Here is a 24,507-nt window from a genome sequence, read left to right on the forward strand (position 1 = left end):
ACTGTCATCTACCCTATTAAGATAGAAATGGATCACAAATAAGGAAGAGAGGAAAAACACTTCAAATCCTTACTAAAGAGTAAATGTTTTTAATGTGTGCTTGCAATACCTTTTGGTGGTCCACGCAAAAATATAGTAAAAACCAAAACAAAACAAATATTCTAGAACTATTCTACATCTCCAACTGTGACCCAATAAAGAGAGTTGCCCAGACTTCTGCTATTTATAAAGTATCTGAAATTGATTAGATTCCCATGGCATACAGAGCATCCTCTATAAAGAGTTACTTACATCAGGAGGATTCTAAATCTAAGTTTCTAACATAAATTGAGAGCTATCATAAGCAACATAATCCCTATTTATGTGACATGCCCAACAGTTGGTGTTTAAAACCTTCAAAAATATTATTTCCTGTAGCAAGCATGTACACATTCCTGCCCTCCTGTATAGCTGGAAATCATACTGTCCTTTGAAACAAACACAGACTCTGTAAAGACTTATACCACTTAGGTGGATGACAGAAATGGTGCCAAAATCTCTCAACATCCTTTCCATTCAACGAAACTGACTTAGTACAAATTAGAAGATGTTTAGTCACTTCTGATGTTGATAGTAAAAGGAGAATAAAAAAGAATCCAAAAGAGGAAGGCTGCTAGTCAAGACTTGTGGTGTTTGAAGTCTGGCAGAGAATATCTTTACATACGGAATTCTGCAACTCCTAATGTACAAGTATCATGTGAACAAATCTTATAGCCACCATCTTATATCCTCATGTAGTTCACACTTATCCCACTGTGGATATTGTTCATTGTTATATTACTGTGACAATGTAACAGAAAATTATCTCTTAAATTTTTCAGTTAAAAAGAGACTTTAATTAAGTCCTTTCTATTAGGAGAAACTGGAATGCTTTTGCCTCAGGAATTTTCCCTTCTGAAATGCCTTTTCATTAGCTTGCTGTGAAAAACCTACTAAATTATTAAAAGCAAAAATATTCTTACTATATAGATAATTTGGTATGGAATTCTTTCTACATTTCTCTTCTTTTCTGGTAACTTTGACAGGCTCACAATGGTGCTGAAAAATATCACCAACATCTGCAGAAAGTTAAAGACCCTCCACATGCAGTTAATAATTCATTTCACTATTTAAATGACACATTCACAATTTTTTGAAATAATAAATCCTTTCTAAAAGTTTACTTCAAGTATGAAAAGTTTTTGAAAATGAATGGCTATGGGTGGATATAGTGTCAGAATTTACAGAGAGCAGCGAACAGAAATAACTGTGAAATTAAGATAACTAGATTTTAGTCTGGAAAAACCTTCCTTTTGGCAAGAACTGTGGAAAACTGCTTCCAATATTAAGGAATTTAAAATTAAATTTTATATCGAATAAAGATCAGCCAGTTGGAATAAAGCTATTTGCTAACAGTTTAAAATAATTCTATGTAACAAATTAAGGAAAGGAAATGTTTAATACTATGCCCAATTCTGCTCTCCAGGAAGTAGCTTTGTAGATAGGAGCAACTGCTCAGAATGGAATCAGGCCAGCACACACCAGGGTAACAAGTACACTCTTGCAAAAAGGTGTCACAGGATCTTTACAAAATTGTCAGGACCAAAATTTCATCTTATACCCATGTAACAGTACCATTAGTAGCACAGTGCCCCCTAACAACACATTGGAGAAACAGTTTTATGCTAAATTACAGGGAACAGTGCCACTAATAACACTTCAAATAACTGCTTTTCAAAACTAATTACATGGGAATGCAAAAACATGAAAGGTTCTTGAATTTAATAACTTCAGCATTGGTCAAGAGGGGAAATTAGTAGGATAAGAAACAACAACTAGTGTCTTACTTGTCTGAGGTCGATGAAAGCTAACTGCAGGGTGTCTCCCTGGAATCCTGGCACAGGCTCAGAACTAGCAAACACTGAAAAGAAAGGTTAAAAATATTACGGATGTGGATTTTTTAAAAAATATAACAGAAAATCAAGCTCTATGCAACATAAATGCTAGCTAGTGTTAAAATGTAACTAGTTTGATGGAAATAGATTAAACTGATAACTCTCAGTGATTAAAACTAAACAAACCAACAAACAACTTTCCCATCATTTTTCCTGTAATCCCATAAAATAATACCTTTAGAAGTATTAGGAATTTTGTTTAAAATTCTAACCCAGTAGTAATGCTACAGCCACAGAAACCAACATCTTTTTTTGGCCTGAGGTGAATGATTACTGAAGAATTTCGGAATAATACCAATTCCATGGCTGTCAACATATTTTCAAACATCTGCTTTTGTTACAGCATCCGCCCTATAAAAACCCCACCTCTAGCCAAACACCATAAAAGACAAACACTAAGGTGGGAGTTAGTTTAATGTGTAGACAACAGGTGGAAAGCTCTATGTGTCAACAGTCTGAGCAGAGCTGAAATGCATGTTCATGCCTTTTAGTCAGCTTATCAGTAATGAACTTCTGCTCTTTTTGGACCAAAAATAGGCTGTCAAAATTGGAAGGCAAAACTATACTCAAAATAAAAGAAACAGTAATGCTTATGGTAATGAAAGAAGTTAGCTATTTTTTTAAATTAGTAAATGATCAATAATTGTCAATAAATACTTCTTGTTGTTCATATCCCAGTCATGTGTTACTAACACTTGCAGAAACACCCACTGCCACACATCCCCACTCAAGTTAGACACCTTACTTCAAAAGAGCTTAAGAGAATTTTTCTTATGCTCTTCAGTTAGAGCTCTTATCAAAACAAAGTAGGTATTACTGTAATAGTTTTAGAGAAGTATCACCTGAGGCAGTGAAAGGTAACATTTTTTTCCAAGTTTGAGAAACAGATCATTCAATGGTAGAGGAAACAGAACGCCACATATCAAAAAAATTTCCAGATCCAGTGCTCAACTCTACAATGCTACACAGACTCCTACTAACATTTAAAAGTAATATAAAATCCTTAATAGATTTTTTTTTTTTTTTTTTTTGTTAATGGCTAAATAGAAAATTTTGATCATCAAGTGAAAGTAATATCCAGAAAGACACTGGTGTCTGAGTTAACATGACGGGCTGTATCATTTACTTCTGAATGTATGGTTTTGACTTAAAGTGGACCAATGAATTCAGATAGACTATTCAAAAGTCTAAAAATTATTATATGGAATGCAATTGTAAATGAAAATAATAAAGATTCTTACTTAAGTGGCACAAGAAGCTACTAAGATGATCGCAGAGTATCTAAGAATAGCTTAGTGATAGATGAATACAGTATCAGAATAGCAGCTTTACCAGTAGAGGCATAATTACTTGTATTACAGTATTGTCAAAATTTTTATGGACAGTGACATTACAGGAGAATTAATTAAACTGGAATATGACTTGATTCTTCATCAACTAAAGGAATAAAAAGTAGCAATCAAATGACTTAGGGAGAACAGTGTAATGTCACAGACAAATACTGGTAACAGTTGGCAAATGTTCACTGACTACTGTATTCAAGTCTGAATTTTAAATTGTGTGGTTTTCCTGCTTTGTAAGTAACATCAACTTTCTAGGGGAGTTTTCAGGAAGTTTCAATCTACCACAAAGATACTTTTTAAATAAAAAAGAAGAAAAAATTTAAAAATAAGTAGGAAAAGCACATCCTATACACAGCATTTTACAGTTTGCTTAGCAATAAACTTAAAAGCAGCCATGAGAAGACAGCCTGCACAACCACCAACCTGAAGAAGAACAAAACATCTCCAGGCCTATGAAAGCACCTTTCTGAAAATGCTAGGCTAAGGGATTGGGTGTCTCCATGGCTGTCTTCTGCAGGTATTTCATGGCCTCTGGGACCACCCTTTCTTCAGGGACAGACAGGCCTATGATGCTGGCTCCTGTGGTCAGCCAAAGAGAGCATTTAAAATGGTAACACCATAGAAGAGCAGGGAATTCTTAGCAACACCCCATAACAAACAGCTAAAAAGAGATAGGGTTGTGAGCTACATCAGCACACTAATAAGGAAGGATAAGTATGATGGTCAGAAGGAGTCTTGAAAGATAAGGCCCACTGTGTTTGATCCTGTGTAACTTTCTGTTCATACACAGGACGCTGAGACCAGCTTCCCCCATTAGAATCTGAGCTCCTCCAGCCACTCCACAATGGTAGCACTGCTGTAACACTTTCTTCTCCCAAAGGAATGGCTACAGAACTGAAAAGTGAACATAACTGAAGAGTGTGACCTGCAGCAAAACTTTTCAGTTAACTATGGGCACTTGATACTTTGGGAGGTACCTTCCTATAGTGGGATACTTGCCACAGGTCAAATATTTGCATCCTTTCTGCAGCTCATCAGGAGAACATAGTTTGGAATTTATCCTCATGCATTAAATAATGTAGTATGATTTAGTTTCTCTACATAGTACCTACTACCATTGCAGCTACAGAACAATAAGCACACAAGGAACCAAACAATTATTGTATAACCTTTGTTCCAACTACAATTTTAAATTATGAATGCATTTACAACACCAGAGACACTCATTATAGAACATGCATTTATTCTCACATTTGGGTCATATTTGACAGGTGACTACAGTAGAATTTGTTTCATTATTACAATTTCATAAGTTCAAAGGGCAAAAAGCTAATCTACTTATGGTAACAGACAGTTCCCCCTCCACCCTCAGCTCAGGGCTTTTAAGTTTTGCTAACAATTTTACAAAGCTAATTAAATATTTTCTTCTGCACAGCATTTTAGGAAGATATTATAAGAACAGGATTAACATTCTTAATGTCTTTGTCCTAAGGGTCCTTTTCCAGATAGTAATGAAACATTATCATATATACATCTTTTAAAATGTTCACCCCCTACATTCATTCTAGGCTTAGAGGATTTGGAGGGGTAGGAAGCTGGTTGAGTGTGCATAAGAGTATTCAAGAATTTTATCATATATGAGATTGAAATGCAAAAGTCGCCATTAAACTGTCACATATGGGGCAAACAACTGGCTGCTTGGCAGTTTGAATCAGAAACTCCAACGGTTTTGGGAAAATAAGCTGCAACTATGTATTAGATGAATCTGGTATTCACAAGGTTTTTTGTTAACATCATCTTTTCCTGAACTTTGCTGATATTGTGTAGATCTTTTCTGTGTATATAAAATAGGATCTTTGGCACAATGTGTGTCCACACTATGTACAATCTCAACATACTTCCTACAATAGTAAGCCTGGGACTTTACAAGAGGTATGATCTAATAAAAAAGTAATAATACAAAAACAGGCTGGGAGGTAACACATGCATGAGAATGGTAAGTTTACATATTGTAAAGATTACTTCAGTCCCTTTTCTTTTGAATACTCCGATTTGATCTTTTCATTACATTTTGATTAAATTTTGCATACAGGATATATGTGAATTGATGTAGATGTATGTTAATGGGTATCTTAAGAAAAAGACTGTCTGCTAAAATGGAATTGAAGACATTTTTAACTGTAAATTGTACTGTGTTTCTATGCACTGCTGGATTTGTTAACAGGTCTCTTCATGTTATTCTCTCAGAAGACCATCTTTCAGCCATCATCCATGCCTCTACGTTGGTCTGGGAATTCACTACCTTGGTCTGGGAATTCACTACCTAATTCCTGACAAATAATTTTGCTGCTCAATGGCAGAAATTAAAAATCAGAGTCCAGATTTTGGATCAAAAGCTAGATTAGAACAGTTTTACTTCAGCCTCATAGCACTGAATTACAGTCAGAGCAGCAAAGCTACAAACATATTTTTAAAGGAAGAGTGGAGAATCAGGTGACTATCTCAGCAGCCACCAGCCACTTTGCAGCCCTGTTGGATTCTCCAGCTGTTCAAACATGCCTGGAGGGGAGCCTCACCGAGGGAGCTGCCAGCTGGCCAGGCCTCCGCAGTCCCCAGCCCTGCCCCCAGCTCCAGCCAGATCTTGCTGCTTCCCCTCACTCCTGTGCTGCCATATGTGACCAGCAGATGAAGGATGGTCTCAAGTGAGTTAAGTTAACCTGACTTCCCAGATGGGAGAGGAAGCAGGTAAAGTGAGGGGCCTCCAGAGGAGAATATAGTGCCTTTTCAAGGAAAAACAGAATTTGGGTTCCTCGGCTTCTGACATGCCCACCTGGAGATCACCTTTATGTATGCTCAGCAGAGAACACTTGGGTCAAGATCTCTCTTACTCTTGGATACTGCAGCCTTCCAAACACTGAGGCAAAAAGGATGGACTGACAGGAAGCCCTACGGAGGGCTGGTTAGGAAGGTAATACTGCATCCTGCTTTGCTCTAATTCTCCACTAACCCATGCTCATTTATAGGCAGGACCCAAAACCTGTTCATCCTTGCACAGATTCATGTCTGGGTGAAGGAGGATGCAAATTCAACCATACCTCCTTTTGCCAATTAATCCTGTCTCACAATTCAGCTATGTTAAAACACATAAACTATAAAAATTACATTTAACTCTTCTAGCAATTAGAATTTCTGACAAGTTCTAATTTCTTTAAAAAAAGTTGATGTAAGGTATCTAGTTCTGGATGGTGCTTCTGAAAGGTTTATTTTATATTATGTATACCTTGCTCCTCATAAAGCAAGATATAACCATCCACATTTAATTTCATGTTCATGAAATGCCTCCCCTCCCCCATCCATTTCCCTCCTCAGTGCACTGAAATGCAACATCCAAGCAAAAGACTATTCTTTAGATTTTATTCAATGGGATCTAGTACATTCTGTTTTTCTGAATACTGCTGTAAGAAACCCAGTCACCCTAGTGGAAGATCACCATTGAGAGTGCTGTAAAATATAGAGGTAAAACACTAAGTTATAAAAGATGTAGAGAGAGTGAAGAAATACTTCAATTAGAACAGGACAAACTGAAATAAAATTAAGTTTTTGGAATGTCTGGAAGGAAAACAGAAAAGTTATTAAAAGCAGAGTGAGAAGGTCATAACTTTTTTTTTTTTAATAAACCATACGAGAAGGCCACCTGATACTATTGCTATTCTTGAGCAGAAGTATCAGATACTTCCACATTTTCTGCTCCGCTTTTTAAAGTTAGGTACTTTGCCCAGAAATGTGGTGAAGGATAATGAAATCCCACAGTTCACCACAAGATCACCTCCTTCCCTTCCACCTTCCTTTCTTAGAAGTCCACTTATACCATCTATTTGCTGTGACTAAGAACTTGAGCATTTACTGACTTTAACAGATTGTTGCCCATTAACAGATTGTCGGGTTGTTGGTTGGTTTGTTGATTGCTCTTTAATGGAAAATAAAAAATCTGACATTTTTCTGCTTTTATTTAGATCTCCTCCAGTTTATTTTAGAAAGAATAAAAATGCACTGTTAAAGATCATAATATATATCTAGAATATTGCCAAGAATTTAAAAAAAAAATGTATAATTCATAACTTTCTACATCTCACATAACTTCTTAGTTCAAAATGCATCTGAGTATATTTCACTGTGTCTATAAATAAAATGTCAAACCCATGTATACAATACAGTAGGAAACTATCCAACAGTGGTGAATTATTTGCACACTCTAAGCACTAATTGAAATGTCACTGTCGTATCCATTAATCCCAAAGTGTCAAAGAATAAAGCTGGGGGAGGGTGATGAGCAAGAACATAAATCACAGGCATCACAGTGAGGCCTGGAATGTGCCTGTGATGTACCTTATGAATGAAACCACAACAGCAAAGCAGTCTGACCAAAATCTTGTGTCGATCTCTTATTCCACAGATTGCAAGTCATTGTTGCAACATTCCGACAAGCTTCCATAAATTATATTTAAACTACTCAAAGGGTTTCTGTGCAAAACCAGATTTTTTTTCTAATGTGCTTTAAAAGGCAGAAAGGAATAATTAAAGCTTATTCTATTTGCAAATGTACATCCCATGCTAAAAGTTATGCAATGGTGGAAAGAATCTATTTTTCAGTCTTCAAATTACTAGTTTTCTAAAACTTTCTCATTTTGGCCCAAGGTTTCCCATCTCCTGTCTATGCCATATAGTTAGTATAACAGCTACATATAACAAAATATGTTGTCTTAAGGTTATATTTTAATCTTAAAATAATGAAGTGTTATCATGTTAGACTAAATAAAACTCTGCTAAGATCTCTTCACCGATTGAAGTTTACACTGTGCAGCAACCAAAGATGGTAGAAAGAGTGGTAACACAAATTAGGATGGTACATAACATGGCAACGGCTGAGAAGAAAATTGTCTGAGAACAACCCAGAGACCAGACATCAGCAGGACTTGCTGGAACTTCTCATTACTTTGCTGTGAACACAGTCACCTGCAAGACATGCATTTTATCCCCTGTACTGCTAGAAATCCCTGAGTGAAACAGTGAATTGGTTCATCTACACAGAGTAGTGAAGTACTGCATTGTTCACAGATGGTATTTTAGATATTAGAAACAGAATAATATGGTAGTGGGCAAGCTTTCTTCCCTGTTCCACTATTTGTTCATAAGGCAGATGATTGTTTATTGGGTGCAACCAATTCAGTTTATCTAAATGAATTATTATTGTGTCAGTATTATGAATACTATGGAATTTCTGTTTTTACAACTGGGATGTTTTTTACATCCAGGAAACTACACAAACACATATACCCAACCACCTACCTAAAAAGAATACTATTAAATTGCAACATCAAGCATACTAAAAATAAAAAAAAGGTCAAATAATCATCTGTTTGGACAGCTTGTGCAGTCACGAGACAAACTTTAATGTCATGATCACAAGTATTTTTTCAATCAGACCCTGATAATCACATCAGTTCATTTCATGCCCTGAAAGGCCTTAAGACTGTACAATGGACTACCATAAAGATGCCTGCTCTACCTGTTATAGAGTTTAGCTGGAATGTAATGAATAAGGCAGGAGAAGGAAACACAAGCATACGGTTAAAATGTCAAAAATACCCCTTAACTCTGTCCCTGGACTCCCACAAGAACCTTTTGTGAATGCTAACCAAATTGCTTGAAATTAGATTTCCCAGTTTTCCATAGGTGGCTGCTAATCGTGTAGTCATCAATTTTTTCATGTGTCCAAACTAAAAACCTCAGGATATGTATGACTTGCAGAACTGACCCATTTTACAGCTGTCACCAGAATAATTAAGATCAATGCTTCAAACACATAAGATGAAAGATACTTAGAAAAAGCAGAGCATAAGAATCTAAATATGCACTGAAAAAAAGCCTCTAGTGTATCTCAGTCACCGACTACAAAACCCGACCTAAAACCTATCCACGGTGTCATGGAATTAACTTCCTTCATATAGATTAACAGCTCACCCTCAGCGGTGAGCTCCATGCAAAACCTGAGGAAATTAATCCTGCCTTCAATGTTGGATTGAATCAGTTTTATAAAATAATTCTGATGCCATATTTTGAACAGTGAGGACAAAACAACATCTGAAGTTTTCTAAATGAGTACTATCACTCTGCACAGTAAGGCAGCAGTAGTTCTAGGAGGGAAAAAACGCTATGTAATAGAACATTTGAAAACTGTATCATAATAAATAAACTTAAGAGGAAAAATTAAAATTTCACAGACATTTGACCTTTTTTTCTCAACTATAAAAGCATACTATTTATGTAGTGGGTTTGGGCAATTCTGTACTAGACTGTAGTCTTTTTGCTGGATATAGTGATTATGATTCCATTAGGAATAACAACAGATGTCTATTTTAATCAGATACTTGAATTAAAAAAAAACAAACCACCTTTCATGAAAAAAATTTCCCCCAAATGTTAACATACTTACTCATAAATACTTTTACAAGAAGCTGTACTGTAATATTTTTTTTTAGAAGACAAAGTTTTAGTAGATTATGGAAAAATAGATGGTTTACATTAAATGACTTTTTTGCAGTGTTAAGACAGATATAGATAGGAATTCTGGAACATCTACTTACATTCACACTGTATCACATCTAAATTAAACTGCTGAATTGCTCCCATGCTTATTTGTTTTAATTCACTGTCCAGTAGCATCTGCATTAGGGACGTTGAAAGATGCTGGCAGGCTGACATGCAAGCTGTCTGGGCCACTTTTCCCTAGCAGAAAGAGCAACAGGTTTTAAGACAGAAACAAATAATACATCACTAAAAAACTGCTTATCTGATTTGATTTTAGTATACACTTGAAGTCTTAATGATGCAGAACTTAGATTAGAAGAAGAAAGAGCACATTTGTTGTTATTTCTTTGACCTGTTAGCTTTGTTTCTATTAAATCAAACAGGGAACTAAATTAAATATAAGTTAAAGCTATTATTGATATTTCTTCCAGAAATCCAACAGCCTTCATGAATATAAGGACATTTCCAAACTGATAATGATATAAATTGCTGATATGAACAGATTTGTGGATTTATTTAATTTTTTTTACCCAAACAGAATGAAAGCAAGGATGAAATGAAAAATCAACATACTGCATATTTGTAACAATAACCAGTAAAAAGCCCCCAACCTTTATATAAACCAAACCCATTGCTTTCAATTGGGGCATTCTCATAACAGCTTGTGCTAATTATTGGCACTTTAATTGTTTGAATTCCAGCTCAAAGCTTGTTGCTAAATTACTTTAAATATTCACCTTATCCATCATCCCTTCAGGTGCTTAATAAATCAGTGCTGTCAGTAATCAACTACTTACAAAATGAAATGTAGCCCTCTGCTGTACAAAATAGAAATAATTTTCCACTCACAATCTAGTTATAAACATTTCTTTTTACGATATATATGTAATTGAGACAAATTATTTTCCAAACATGAGACAAAACACAAAGCACAAATTCAGACATTAATTGGATAAATTATTAAAAATTTAGTAGAGAAAAATTGAAAGATATGGAAATTCTACTTTAGAACCAAAAAAATTAACTAAGACCAGATACTCAACCAGGTGACACCATTCTATTCATAGCACTGCAATCTTTTAGAGCAGAGAGATCTTGGCTTTCAAACGCAATTACATAAACCTCTGCAGTTTGATGTATTTAAACCATGCTTTTCAACTGGTGTCTATGTTACAATACGTATTGAAACAAAGGTAACTATTAGCACGCTTACATGAAAGAAATCATAATTACATAATACACCTGCTGCAGCACACATCACTTTTGTTTTACTTCTATCCATCAGTTAAGAGATGACACCTATTTCTCTAAACCAATGGTTTCCCAGCTGTTTTCTGCAAAGTCAGGTCAATCAATTCACTGTTGACTCACAGAAATATATAGAGGCAATGAAAAATAATAAGGATACACAGCAGTTCACTGTCCCAAAAAGTCTGGAAAGTTCTGCTTCAATACCTGAAGAGCCAGGATCTTGTCCTGAATAAGACAACTTGCTCATATAATTGAATTTTCATGTATACATAACAGAAAGAAAACTTGGCCCTAAATATTTTGTACTTTAAAAATCTATTCATTGTTAAAACATAATTAAAATGTAGACAATACAATGGAAAGCATTCATTCTCCTCACATGTCACACTGAAACATTAAATGGCTTTTGCTAATACCTCTTTAGCACTGGGACACTTTGAACTGTTAGGAGCTTTATATCTAAAATGAGATGTCAGTTTCTTAACTGAAAAATCTCAGAAAAGCAAATAACATTTTTGACCAAAATAGATGAACTGACAAGGAGGAATGTAAGAAACAGTGCAAGAACAGCATGCCTAAAAGTCTCCCAAATGCAATGATAATTATACTGGGAAAAATGCAGCTCTATTCCCCAAGCAGAACAATATCAATATGAATGGGAAAAAGAAAATGGATAGAGGAAAAAAAGGGGAAAAAAGAAGGAAAAAAGGAGGTGCAAAGGGGAATCAGTGAACCACGGTTCATTTAATTACAGTGTAGTAGGTCTGAAATACTTAATGGAAATGTCATTTTGATTTAATGGAACAACTAGTGCATCTCTGTTTAATGTACTGCTCCATCAAATCAGCTCCATGTCCTATTTATGCTGCCACTATAATGTAATAAAAGTTCAACCAGATTAATGGGTTGTCAAGAAAAATTTTAACATTCGTTTTATTTCATATGCAAATAATGTGTACTCCTCTATTGTTTTAAAGAAAAGACAAAATTTTTTATTTCTAACAAGCATCTGTAGTTAATTGTTACAATCTGGCAAATATCAATAGTACTGGAGCACAAGAGAATGGTTACAATACAGAAATGACATGTAAAAGCCACCTGGACTTTAAATAAGTATCAATGCATGTACACTTAATGTTTATTTTAAAATTTCATAAAATGGAAACATCCTAACATTTAAACTATTTCGAACTATGTAACTTGAACTACAGGCTTATTGTTCACATGACATATCAACAGATATAGAAGTTTACTACACACAGTTTATACTTAATGCAGTCACTTGATTTTCTTAAATTTAGAGAAAAAATTAAGCTACGTATATTAATCAAGATGCTGAATTTTAACTCAGAGAAATGTAAACTTCACTGTTATCCTCTTCAAAATTCAGTGCTTCCCAGTTCAAAATACATTGGATGTATGATATTCAGGAAATAATTAAATTCAAATTTGTGTTTGACAAATGAGATCTAGTTAAAAATCTATCTCCAAAATTCTACCATCCACCAATTAATCAGTTCCTTCCCATTTTTTCATAATGCATTTTGAAGAGGAAATGTAAGGACAAACATAGTAATAACATTTATTTTCTAGAATTAAAACAAATCTCAGTTAGCTTTAAAGCTTTCTTAATGGTTATTATTTGCCAGTTTCAGTTGGTTTGTTGTTTTTTTTTTTAAGGGTGGTGGTGGCCATGGTTACTGTACTTAGCAATTAAATAAATACCTATATCCAATAGCATGCAGAGATTCAGCAGGCTTCTCACATTCGCTCCAGTTGCCTCCCATTTGGAGACACTACTATTATCTCTGCTGTGCCTATGCTAATTGCTGCTATCTACAAAACCTATTCTTCCACTCAACCAATGTAAAGTTTAAGAAACAAGGACTCTATTCTATAAGCAAAAACACCTGCTAACAGTGTTAAAGGCAACTGTTTTTTCACCCAGCCCTCACATTTTGCTGAAATACCAGTTTGTAAAAAGAGAAAACCCTTAGACAAACTTCTTATATTTCAAAGGAGCTTGTAAAGAGAATCTGCTGACATATTAAATCCTTTTTTATAGGACCCAAAAGCTTTTCTCTGAAGAACAATTGCAGTAAAGAGACATTTGGCTCCTAGGAAATTCCCAAAGGGTCAGCCATATGCATCCTTCCACGGCACCTTCGCGGTACTGCTTTCTAAGACCCATGCTAGCTGTCTCAAAAGCAGCTTTCATCATTCACTATAGTGTCAGTCAATATGATTTATGGACTGCATTCAACAAAGTCAAAGCATATAGAATGAGAAATATGACTACAATCTGCTAATTTGTTTTGTATTGAGCCACTTAAGAGTCAAAGACCTGATGTCAGGCTGAGACCAGCAACACAATTAACCAGCCAGTGACAGATTCATCCATCCTCCCTGCCAGACTGTGCCAATCAAAGACAGCATGAAGTGGCATTTGGAGAAATCAGTAAGAAAACCCATTCTCTAAGCAGCCTGTGGAGGCTGTTGATTGACAGTTTTTGAATATAGCTGCAGAAAACCACCACCCTTTCACCCTCACTGCAAGCTGTGAAATTAGGCTTTTGCTGCCAATCACACAAACAATAAAATAACAGAAACTGCCATCCTCAGCATAAAAGGAAATAACAAAACTTTTACATCTAAGAAATGAAGATGGAGAATTAATTTAACAATATGAAATGAAACGAAGAACTTCCAGAAAATGCAATGAAACTAAACATACAAATTTTATCAGTCATAATAACTAAAGCATTATGTTACTTAAAATCAGGACTAAAATCCAACATTTCAACTATTGATAAAATATAAGTATACTAAAAAACACTAATGAAATTTTTAAGAATTGATTTTACTTCTTCCCCAATTTCTACTGAAATAATTAAAAAGTACCTACTTGAAAGTAATTTGTAACTGTTACTTTTCAGTAGTCATTCTTTTCCAAAGAGTTGTCCAATACTAACTTTGTACTGACCAAGCACATATCTAGAATAAAACTTCAGCTAATTCTAAATTAGATTAAAACCACTTATATATACACCCTCTATAATTTCAAATTAACTGATCTGAAATTAAAAGGTATGATTTTTCTTTAACTGTTCAAAATGAAACCGAAGAAATGCAAGTCCTTAATAATAAATTTGATCATTCAATTGATTTTATGAGATTAATGGCTACATAATGAAATTTTAAGTTGTTTTCTGATTCAAAGTATCTAATGGCACTATAAACTGCAATACAAACTTAAAATGGGATGTAGAAAACCCTGAAAACTGCAGTAATCTCAAAAGACTAAATTCTTGTAACTTTAGAAAACGGAACCATTAAAAACTGCATGAGTCTGAAATTATAACCTTCGAAAACCAATGCAGCCTCTGAGCTCTGCATCTCTGAAATTCTGCTAGTGCTTGGTCATGACATAACCAGCATACTGACACCTACTCAACATTAACAGGAAATATTTCTACATAAAATATTCAGTATTTCTAGTGCTCATGACACCTATTAGCTTGACAGTTCAACATGTGCTAAGTATTCAAATCACAGAAACGTTCATTAGAATGAACTACCAATGTCATCTAGTCCAGCCTTCTGCTTGGAGTAGCACTATTGCCAACAGTATTTCAGGTCTGTTGTCCTTTCTTCTGGCTGAGACTTCAACAACTGAGGATGGGAATTCAACAGCCTCTCTGGGTAACCTCCTCCAACACCACACTACTCTCTTCATGCAAACTTTTTCCTAATGTCAAAGCTTCATCTCCTAAGCTTCTACTTGTGACCATAGCCACACATGAATTTGTCAGTCCTACCAAGAAGAGTTTCGCTCCATGACCTTTATATCTATTCTTTAAGAGGTTGGAGGCTGCCGCTAGATTTCTCCCCAGCCTTCTCTTTAACAAACTAAATAATCCACTTTCCTAAATCTCCATTTGTAAGTCATGTGCTCTAGACTCCTAATAACTTGGAAGTCCACTGCTAGAACCTCTCTCCAGATCCACAGAGCTACTACTCAGTCAATTGCTTTCCAGACTGTAGCAATGAACACAGAGTATAGTGTGGGAATAACCAAGTGCCTTACACATTTGTTCACTTAAACAGTGAACAGTCCAGTATACATTTGTTGCTGTATACTACTTAAGTGAACAAGATTCAACCATATTAGAAAAAATAAGTAAAAGTTGAGAAATTCAGTATTCAGAAGCCACTCAACAGAATAACATTAATTTCAATACTGTCATTATCATGTAAATACTTATGCCAAATCAAAATAAACTCCTTAAAAATTGACGACCTGAAAATAATCAGGGCTTGGAAGAATTAATAAACTCAATCCATCGTCATCTTAAAAAATAAAAATTGAGCCCAGACATTCCCTTGACCCCAGGCAGATGTAGCAGAGAAATGATGGAACTTTCACAGATTCTTTATTCTGTTATATCACTCTACCCTTACTCTGTATGCATGTCTCATAGCTGCATTTTGATACCTGACCTCTCTTCCAAACAGTCTCATAGTCTCCTCTAAATTATCTCATTTGGGATGCAAGGCACACCCCATCAACCTTCTGCAAGGCTTTTAGGGGTCCTGCTGTCCCAGTGTATGAAAGCCCAATGTTAGTCATTAACCAGATCCCTGCATGCAACCACACAAGGTAGACAGCAAGTTATCAGCAAAACAGAAGGATCTTTTTATTAAATGATTAAAAATTGAAGCAATAAGCCTGCAGGCAGTTCATAGTTTTTCAGTTCACATGCTTTTTCTTCATCTTGCATCTACTTACCGACATAGCTGCATGGTCATTGTTGTTATTCTGAGAAGGAAACCAGTAAGGCAATCAAAACAAAAAAATTAAGATGTACTGTCAACATCAAAAAAAAAAAAAAAAAAAAAAAAAAAAAAAAAAAAAAAAAAAAGAATAAAAAATTGGTAGCAATAAATGGTAAGGAAAAGCTTCCAAAAAGAACAATTACAGCTACATAATTCTTTAAATTATTTTTTTAAACCTGTGAACTTATATAATATTTTGTTGAGGCATAACAAAGAGACTATAATTTAAATAACACTAATTCAGCAATAAACTGATTTTCTGTAATAAGGAACTGTAAGCCAAAATGTCAAAGTAGCAAACTTCAAATGATGAAGCATCTGTTGATATTCCCTTCCAGAATGCTTTCATGATAAGAAATAATATATTCCAAAATACTTGGGTTAAAAAATAAATGCAATGTTTATCATCCTGACTTACAAAGGCTATCTGTATGTCATTAACATACTTTGCTCAAGCAAGACTTAGAATGAATGGCTCAGGACAATAAGAATCTAAATGTAATATGACCCATTAATAAATTTTAACATAAATCTAATGGTAATGTAACTGCAGGGTGGAATAAAGCTTTTTCTTTTCCAAAACTGCTTCTCAAGTACAGTAAACGAACACAGAGGAGAAAACCAAGATGTAAAACTTAAGAGAAAAAAAGCTTCAGAGACGCAAGACATTTCCAGTGATTCAACAGAGATATCAGACCCCAACTAAGTTGTGCCACAAAGCAGGTAGGTTCAGTAAAATTGAGATTATGGTCTACCTGATTTAGATCTCTAATGTTCCAATAAAAATAATACAAATTGCATAAAGCAGATATGTTAATAAGATGTTTAAAAGCTATGTCTACATTGGTACAGAAATGCTTCAGCATACGGAAGCACAAAAGGAGACACACCCCTGTGCATTTACACAGCTTATACATACAGCTAAAATAAAACGAGACCCTAATGACAGGTACCCAAGGAACGCAACAAAAAACTGTTAAAGAACATATTATAACACTTCTACAAGACTAGAGTTTGAAAAAACATCAAAGTGAAAGTCAGTGACCCTTGAACAAGACTGGATAACTAGTGTAGCCAACCAGCGCCCCTAGTCCTAGCCCTCTAACATGATCAGGTATACTAAGGTAAGAAGAGAAGAGATTCCTCTACTTGTCCTGCTCTTTCCTTTCTGGAATTATAGCCAGTGGCTAGGACTTCTGTTCTTTGATTTCTAACTACAGAAGAGGTTCCAAGCAACCATTTTGAGTAGTGGAATGTTTCCAGCCATATAAAAATTATTATGGAAATTACACTGTGACATTAACAGAATAATCCATTAATGAAACTGAATACTGAAACTATACCAGATCTTAACTATGGCACATAAGAATCTAGCTTAGTTAATCACTCCAAAGCACTTATTATTTTGATGAGTTATGGAACCTAGTTTTGGGCTTATCTTTGAAAATGCTTTTACTATAAATTTTCATCTAATGAAAATAACTTATCACAAATCTAACCAGAATCACCATAATGAAACTGTATACACATTTTCATATAACCTCCACAGCTCATGCACAACAACATTCATAGGACTGTATGTTTCTACAACTGGCCAAGTCAGAATAGGAAGCGACACACAGGATAAATCAAAAATTACAAGAGCCAGACCAGACTAGTTGTCCATATAATTCTACACCCTGCCCATTACCTGACCAGACTTTGAAAGTACAGAATAACCTCTTCATAGGGACTAGAGCTTTCTCCAAAGGCTGACTTGTGCCCCCAGGCACATACTTCTTTCTATTCCTTTCACATTTTTCAAGTCCTAACACCACAGCTGCTTCATTCCATCCCCCTTAACACAATGCTTCATTCTGTCTGTGGCTCATTTCCAAACAGCTCTATCACAACATACATTCATGACAGACTTCTGTACATCCCTTCTCGAGAAACTGCATCCTTTAACTGCTATATGCATATGACTATTGAGGAGCAGTGCCATTTGTTCACGCTGCTTTGTATGGTAAGTTACAATGAATTTAACTATCTAACAAACTTGCTATTCTTATCTAAAAATGCTCAACTAATTTGGCACAGAAGCACATGCCTCACCCATCGCATTCACATCAATATTACATGATACATTTTGAGTGGGTTATGTCTTTTGAGTCAGTAAAAACCCAGGAGCCTGAAGAATCACAGCCTCTTCACGTGTCATCTGGAAGACCAGATAAGCCCACTGTGCCAACAACTTCAACACCTTGCTGTGCACATAAAGAAATTATATTTTACTTCCAGTCTGGAGCCTCAAAACATTCTATGCATTGAGGACTTATTCTTTATAGTCAATGTACATGGGTAAAGCACTCAGATATCTATCCATGTGACAGTAGCAACCAAGGACAAACTGATGAAAAGCAGATGTAGCTCGAAAGACTTATTGAAGTTATTCCAGACCTATAAAGCTATAAACTATTATGATAAGTCAAACTAGACTTTTTTATCTTAAAACAAGGGGAAATCGCACAACGGACTATAACAATTGGTAGACAAAACAGGTTAACAGTACCCTTTTACCCAGGACAAAATAACACAGGATATATTGGAGTATGAACAAGGATTCATTTCAATGAAGTTCAGTTAACTATAATCAAATGACTTTTTAATGATAAAAACTATTTAGCTAAAAACAAATTTGGAGAATCCAAGACCTCCATAATCTTATGCACAAATGCAGGATTTGCACCAGTTCTGCGCTGTTTGAATCAATGCAGGTGTACACAGAACCAATATGGTTAATTAAATGGCCATCTCATGCTCTAGAAAACTGCATGAGTTCATGTACTATTTGCAATTAGCTGTTGTTAACAATATTACTGGAGCGTTTGAAAGTATTTTCTAAGTATTACCATGAGTAAAGCATCATCAGCATACTGAAACACATCTGAAAATATATCTGTACGGAAAAAAAATTAAAAGTATGTCTGCCAGCACATGCACAATTCAAAAATCACATCTACCTTCAAAATCTTAGTATTTTAAAAAAAAATAATGTTCCAATAGTTTGAAATTAAACTTAATTTTGAACACTTACAGGTAAATGAGTAAAAACTTGAAACGTGCTTCTTAAAAAGTTAATAAGGTCCATTAAGTATCCACTGGCTCTTCCATCTGATTCAGACATTGTCCAATCATAATCAGCAATCTGAATAAATTCATCTATTTTTTGGTTAAGTTTTGTGTATATTTCTCCTTCTGCTGCATGCCTTGCATCCTGAAAAAAGAAAATCATGTGTAATTGTCATAACTCTAAAATATTATTAGAATGCGAATAAAATTATACTAAGCAACAAAACTGAAGTCTTTTTCTCAGATTCAAAAAATATTTTATTCAAATCAGTATTTTAATTTCTGTCTTACAATAAGTTTGAGGCTGTGGTTTTAAAAATATTCCTATAATGTATACTATAAGACTGTTTGTAATAGAATATGTCTATAGAATCATCTAAGTTCTCAGAGACAAATTAAATTAATTTTAATTTGGAAACAAAGCAATTGCTTTGCTCTCTTCAAAACAATCACCTTTAATTCAGCCTTACAAATTTATCAACCCTGACACAAAGTTTATTTGGGCTCTTTTACAAATAAATAATAAAAGTACCTAATTATTTTATCTGCTATGGCTAGAGGTCCATCAATTGTATGATTTTAATGTAATTAATGCCTTAAAGCTGCACACCTGAAGAATACTCATAATTTTTCATCCTCCTTTAAATCCTGATCATCACACATCGGGATTCAGAGCATTCCCTTACTTCCGCCCACCCTTACTTTTTGTTCTGCCACCACCCCGATTCTACTTTATGGAACAGTATAGAAGTAAAGTCTAGCATTTACTGTGAAAAGAGCTTACGATGCAATCTATCTGCCTTATTTGTTTAGAGGACATCCTCACAGATGCAACAAGATCTATGTACAGATGCTTGACAAGGTGTATGTTGCTAGAAAGTCATGCTTTTGCCAACCTTGGGTTTAAAGACACTTGATAATTTCTATGCTCTAATTTAAGCTCAACATGAAACTTTCTTCACTGATCTGGAGAAATAATTCAATAAAGACATTTGATTTAAAGTGAACGAGTCAGTTGCTGAAGGTTTTTAGAGAGTAAAAATAGGCTGGATATAATGAAGCAATATAAAAGTAGATGAAATTCCCATTGGTAGTTTCCTCTGGGAGAAAACAGTCCAAAACCACAGCACTTCAGAAAGGTGTAAATAAGAAAGGCAAAAAGGAAAAAGAAAAAAAAAATTAATCAAAATTATCAGAGCTTATAGGTAGCATCATCACAATGAGTGTGTCAAATTTAGTCTTTAGTCTGCCAGGCACTTCAGGAGGAAGCAAGAAGGCATGTGGCCCTGCCATGTATCAATATCAGAATACAATTCCCTAAAAATAGTGTTCTTACTGCCAAACCAACTCATGAAAGCCTCCACTGAACAGCTCTCACAATCCAACACACAAGAACCTAGCAACCTGTTAGCACATCAATTAAATAAATATGCTAACATCCACAATTTTTTAGATGGCTATGACTATAAAAGCTTCAAATAAAGTCAACTCTATATTTAAAGTTTCTAATTAACAATGAGACCTCGGTTTCAACAGTCTATAATGACAGAACTTGCAAATACATTTGCTTAGGTTTAGTGCCATTGCTTGGATTTTTTTGTTTGGTGGGGTTTGAGGTATTTTGTTTAAAAACTAAGTAATTTACAGAGTGGTTGTATCATCTTTACCAGTTAACATTGAGTTACTGGCAGTGGCAAGACTAATCCTTCAGTTTTTGTTTTAGAAGCCTGGTTTTGGCTATCTTTTACTTTGCTTTGGTTATTGGTTTACAATTGGAGCAGCATGCTCCCACTACTTTAAGCAAGGCATGTTGCTCTATTCCCTGAGAAAATAATGAGCAGCCAAGCATCTGGATTTCAAACCCAGAAGTTACTTCTGAGAAACAGCACTATGAATCCATGCACAAGTCAAGAAAGAGTGAGTTAGCGGTATTTAGATTTGGGATAGCTCCTAGAGGCATATGATTAACTCAGTCTCTTCTTTTAACGTGGTGACAGAATTGCATCAAAGCCTTTTGAAAGCTCACCAGATTTTCCCCCATTATAAAGAGAAAAGGGTAAATGACACAGTTTTGTTAAATGGCTTTTTTCTCAGAGGACATCCTATGCAGGATTTGATGCTGTGTATCTGGCTCTCCAACAGCCATTACACAGCTTAATGCTGAGACCCTGGGCTCAAGAACTTCTATCAACTAGATCTGCAAATACACCTATTTATCCTTAGTGTGACTGCTGATTTAAACAAAGGAAAACAATGGTCACCCAAAGCTGTAAAATGTGGCTATAAATATTGAAAGTGACACAGGTTTTTTTTATACAGTAAAATTAAACAAATTTTGGTGTGGTTTTTTTTTTATTTTAATTTCTACCCACATGAAACAATGCTCGGAGAGTTTGAAAATTTTTAACATGAGATCTTACATACAATAATAAAATGAGAAAAACAGCCTTCTAAAATAGCAGCTGTGAATTAGGTCTGAAGGCTTCTGTTAAAAAAGTACAGTGTAGATGTACTTTTAAGATCACCTTATGGAATGTAAATGTGATCAATGCTGCTAATAAAAGGAGATTTTCAACGACTCAAAGAATGGAGGTGACATGATTTGCCACCAGGAGATGAATTTAATAATAGTTGAACATACCAAATTCCGTGAGTGCTCAGTTGGGGAACTGCAGGCAGTTTTTCATTAAAATAGAGGGGGGAAAAAAAAGAGGGATTAACGAGAACAGAATTTTCTGCTATTAAGTGGAGAACACTGTGCTAACATGTTCTCCAGGAAAGGAGACAGGAGACAAACCATAAAAAAAAAAATTCTTACATGTTTGTCAGCATTCATTCTGTATTTTTCAAAAATACACAGATACTAAGCTCACTAAACACACACATAATATTCTGTGATTTCCTCCAATACAATTTAGATAGTTTATAGGATAAGTTAAACATAACCTATAGCATAAGCAAAGGGCACAAAATATAATGCAAACTTTCAACTGCATTTATTAAATGAAGTTCAAGGATAAAGAACATCTTACCTCAAATCAAATACTATGCATTAAGTGTTTTGTTTGAATGTTAGATTCTGGATCAGCACTACACAACAATAGCTACAGATACACAAATTCAGACACACATGCACTGTCAGTACACAACAAGCAGGCTAGGCAGCATAGATCTTTAGGACAGGACAAAATTAGTAAAACTACTGGTAGGGCAATGGCAACCTAACTACACTTGCTAGGCCAGAACTTTACTGTCTGGCCTTATTCATTAAATCCTTAGCAAAACAAATGACAGTTAATGGGAAAATTGTTGGTAATCAACTGGAAATATGAAGTGTCTTGCAATGATGATGTCTTATTCCACCTCACCCACCTTTTAACATCTATGCCAGAGGGGATATTATAATAGGATAGGCTACATATTGCATCAAGAGAAAAAATGAAGTACAGAAAACAGAACTACTCTCAATAGGATTAGTCCTCTTTATCCCATAAATACAAGAAATCACTCTCCTTTGTTTCAGGGTACACTGAAAAAAACCCAAATACCTAAAGTTCAAGTTGCAGCTGCTCTGGAATCCCTGATGACTTTTTGTTGTTTTGTCTTGTTTCTCTTTCAAAAATTTCTGTATAGAAGTGACTAAAAAGGCAATGCACTGGCTGAATTAACAGCACAAAGTAACCTATACAAGATTATTCTTCTGTGAGAATGTTTTCTTCAGAAAGAAATACCCAAACCACCCCATAAGCACACACATTTGCTTCTATTCAAAACCAAAAAAAGCGCTACTCAGCCAGACTTGGTCAATTAAATAATTTATGCCATATTTTATGTATATGAATACCAAAAGTTGGTTCTTTGACGTACACAACCATCTAGTGCTTGAAAGAAGTACCTGGCACTCAACCACCACCAGAGCATGAAGCATCTCTACACCTGTTCCCAGAGCCACTGCACAGGAGGGTTTCTGATGTAGGGTCATTCAGTGGCCTGAGACCAAACCATCTTTGCACTCAGCATAGCTACTCTAGCTGTTGGAATCTTCTTTTAGAGCTTACTCTTGATTATAACATAAACCAGCCTGAGCAAGGATCATAATTTTGACTAATTTATCTTAGGGATAAATCTCAGTCATCTTGAGTTACCTGGCATCATATGTATAAGTTGGCTTCAGTAATTTCATTTTTATGTGTAGGTTTCTCACTAAGAACATACATGTTTGCCTTACAACTGAAAAAAGGACTAAGGTCTTTTGAGTAATATTGTGGAGAGGGACTTCACAGATGAGGGTATGATTTTTGGTCTACCAAAGGCATCAGATGCGACTATACAAGTCACTTGGTACTTTTGCTTTAGTTTCCTACTTTCAAAAGCCTTCAGCATTTTTGTACAGATAAATACAAGAACAACTAGGAGAACACCACCTACTAATGAGATGAGGAGCCATGCATAAAAAGAAAATGAAAACATTTTTTATTTTATGGTTATTTTATACTTGGCTTACAAATGTTGCCATGTTAACTGTTGAAATTACAATTGTCTATGCTACATATGCATCGCCAATGAGTTACTTGCTTTTAGCTATGAGCTTATGTACTTCTGCCATTTATGAAAAATGTCAGAGAAAATACAGCTTGCACAGATAAGCAGTTGCCATACATCAGAAACAGTCAAGTTCCTAGTAATCATTTTACCAATTATTATTGTGTATATAAAAGACATGTAAGTAAAATATAAATTCTAAAAAGACAATTGAGTATTTTATGCTTTGTAGCACATTCTTAATACTGCTTTTATATTACTAAATTACACAATTCGAAAATATACCACAAAATATTTCTATTGTAGAATAAAAACAAATAAATACAAACATTTTAGATTAAACTAGCTGTTTTGCTTGATTCTGCTCAGAAAGGGGAGATATTACACAGACTGGACCTTAAACTGTTGAAAGCTGCCAGTGCAGTTAAGCTTAGCTTGTCATTTCGTAACTTAATAAAAGATTCATTGGGAAGAATATTGATGCTTCTCGCATATGTACATATTTCAGATCATACAGATAATATAAAACCCAGTGTTTATCTGCTGAGTGTTACAACTGAATTCTTAACAGTTCTGAATTGGTTTAGAGTCAAAAATGAGAAAGCATGCAGCTTTGTCCTCACCTCCTTTTGTTTTAAAATGCTTCATTTATAGTGATTTGAATGTTTTCAGACACAGACCTATAACAGATGACATGTACCATACCTTAAATGTAGAAAGTCCATAAAGTCTTGCAGTGTGAACAGTCACTTGTGAAATATTTGTAATGTTAGATATAAAATCCTCAAGGTATTTACAGGCTTGTTCCAGGTGTGTTGTGTTTATGATGATTTGAACAAGCTACAAGAGACAAAAAATTCTTG

General features: G+C 34.9%; 1 protein-coding gene across 3 annotated transcripts in view; it reads right to left on the minus strand.

Moving 5' to 3' along the window:
* The window catches only part of EXOC6 (exocyst complex component 6), a 72,281-nt gene that overhangs the window by 921 nt on the left and 46,853 nt on the right, over window positions 1-24,507 (minus strand). Inside the window, exons 17-21 of one of the 3 annotated variants that reach the window (XM_026851081.1) lie at window positions 24,350-24,484; window positions 19,068-19,247; window positions 15,945-15,974; window positions 9,961-10,102; window positions 1,866-1,939 (exon numbers count right to left, since the gene is read on the minus strand). In XM_026851081.1, coding sequence (XP_026706882.1) covers window positions 1,866-1,939; window positions 9,961-10,102; window positions 15,945-15,974; window positions 19,068-19,247; window positions 24,350-24,484 — 561 coding nt within the window. Of the gene's footprint in view, window positions 1-1,853; window positions 1,940-9,960; window positions 10,103-15,944; window positions 15,975-19,067; window positions 19,248-24,349; window positions 24,485-24,507 lie in introns of those variants that run through there. The other 2 variants (XM_026851080.1, XM_026851082.1) reach the window with 2 other exon arrangements.

Source organism: Athene cunicularia (assembly GCF_003259725.1).
Source record: "Athene cunicularia isolate RWA chromosome 6 unlocalized genomic scaffold, athCun1 chr6_part1, whole genome shotgun sequence".
NCBI classification, from domain to species: Eukaryota; Metazoa; Chordata; class Aves; order Strigiformes; family Strigidae; genus Athene; species Athene cunicularia.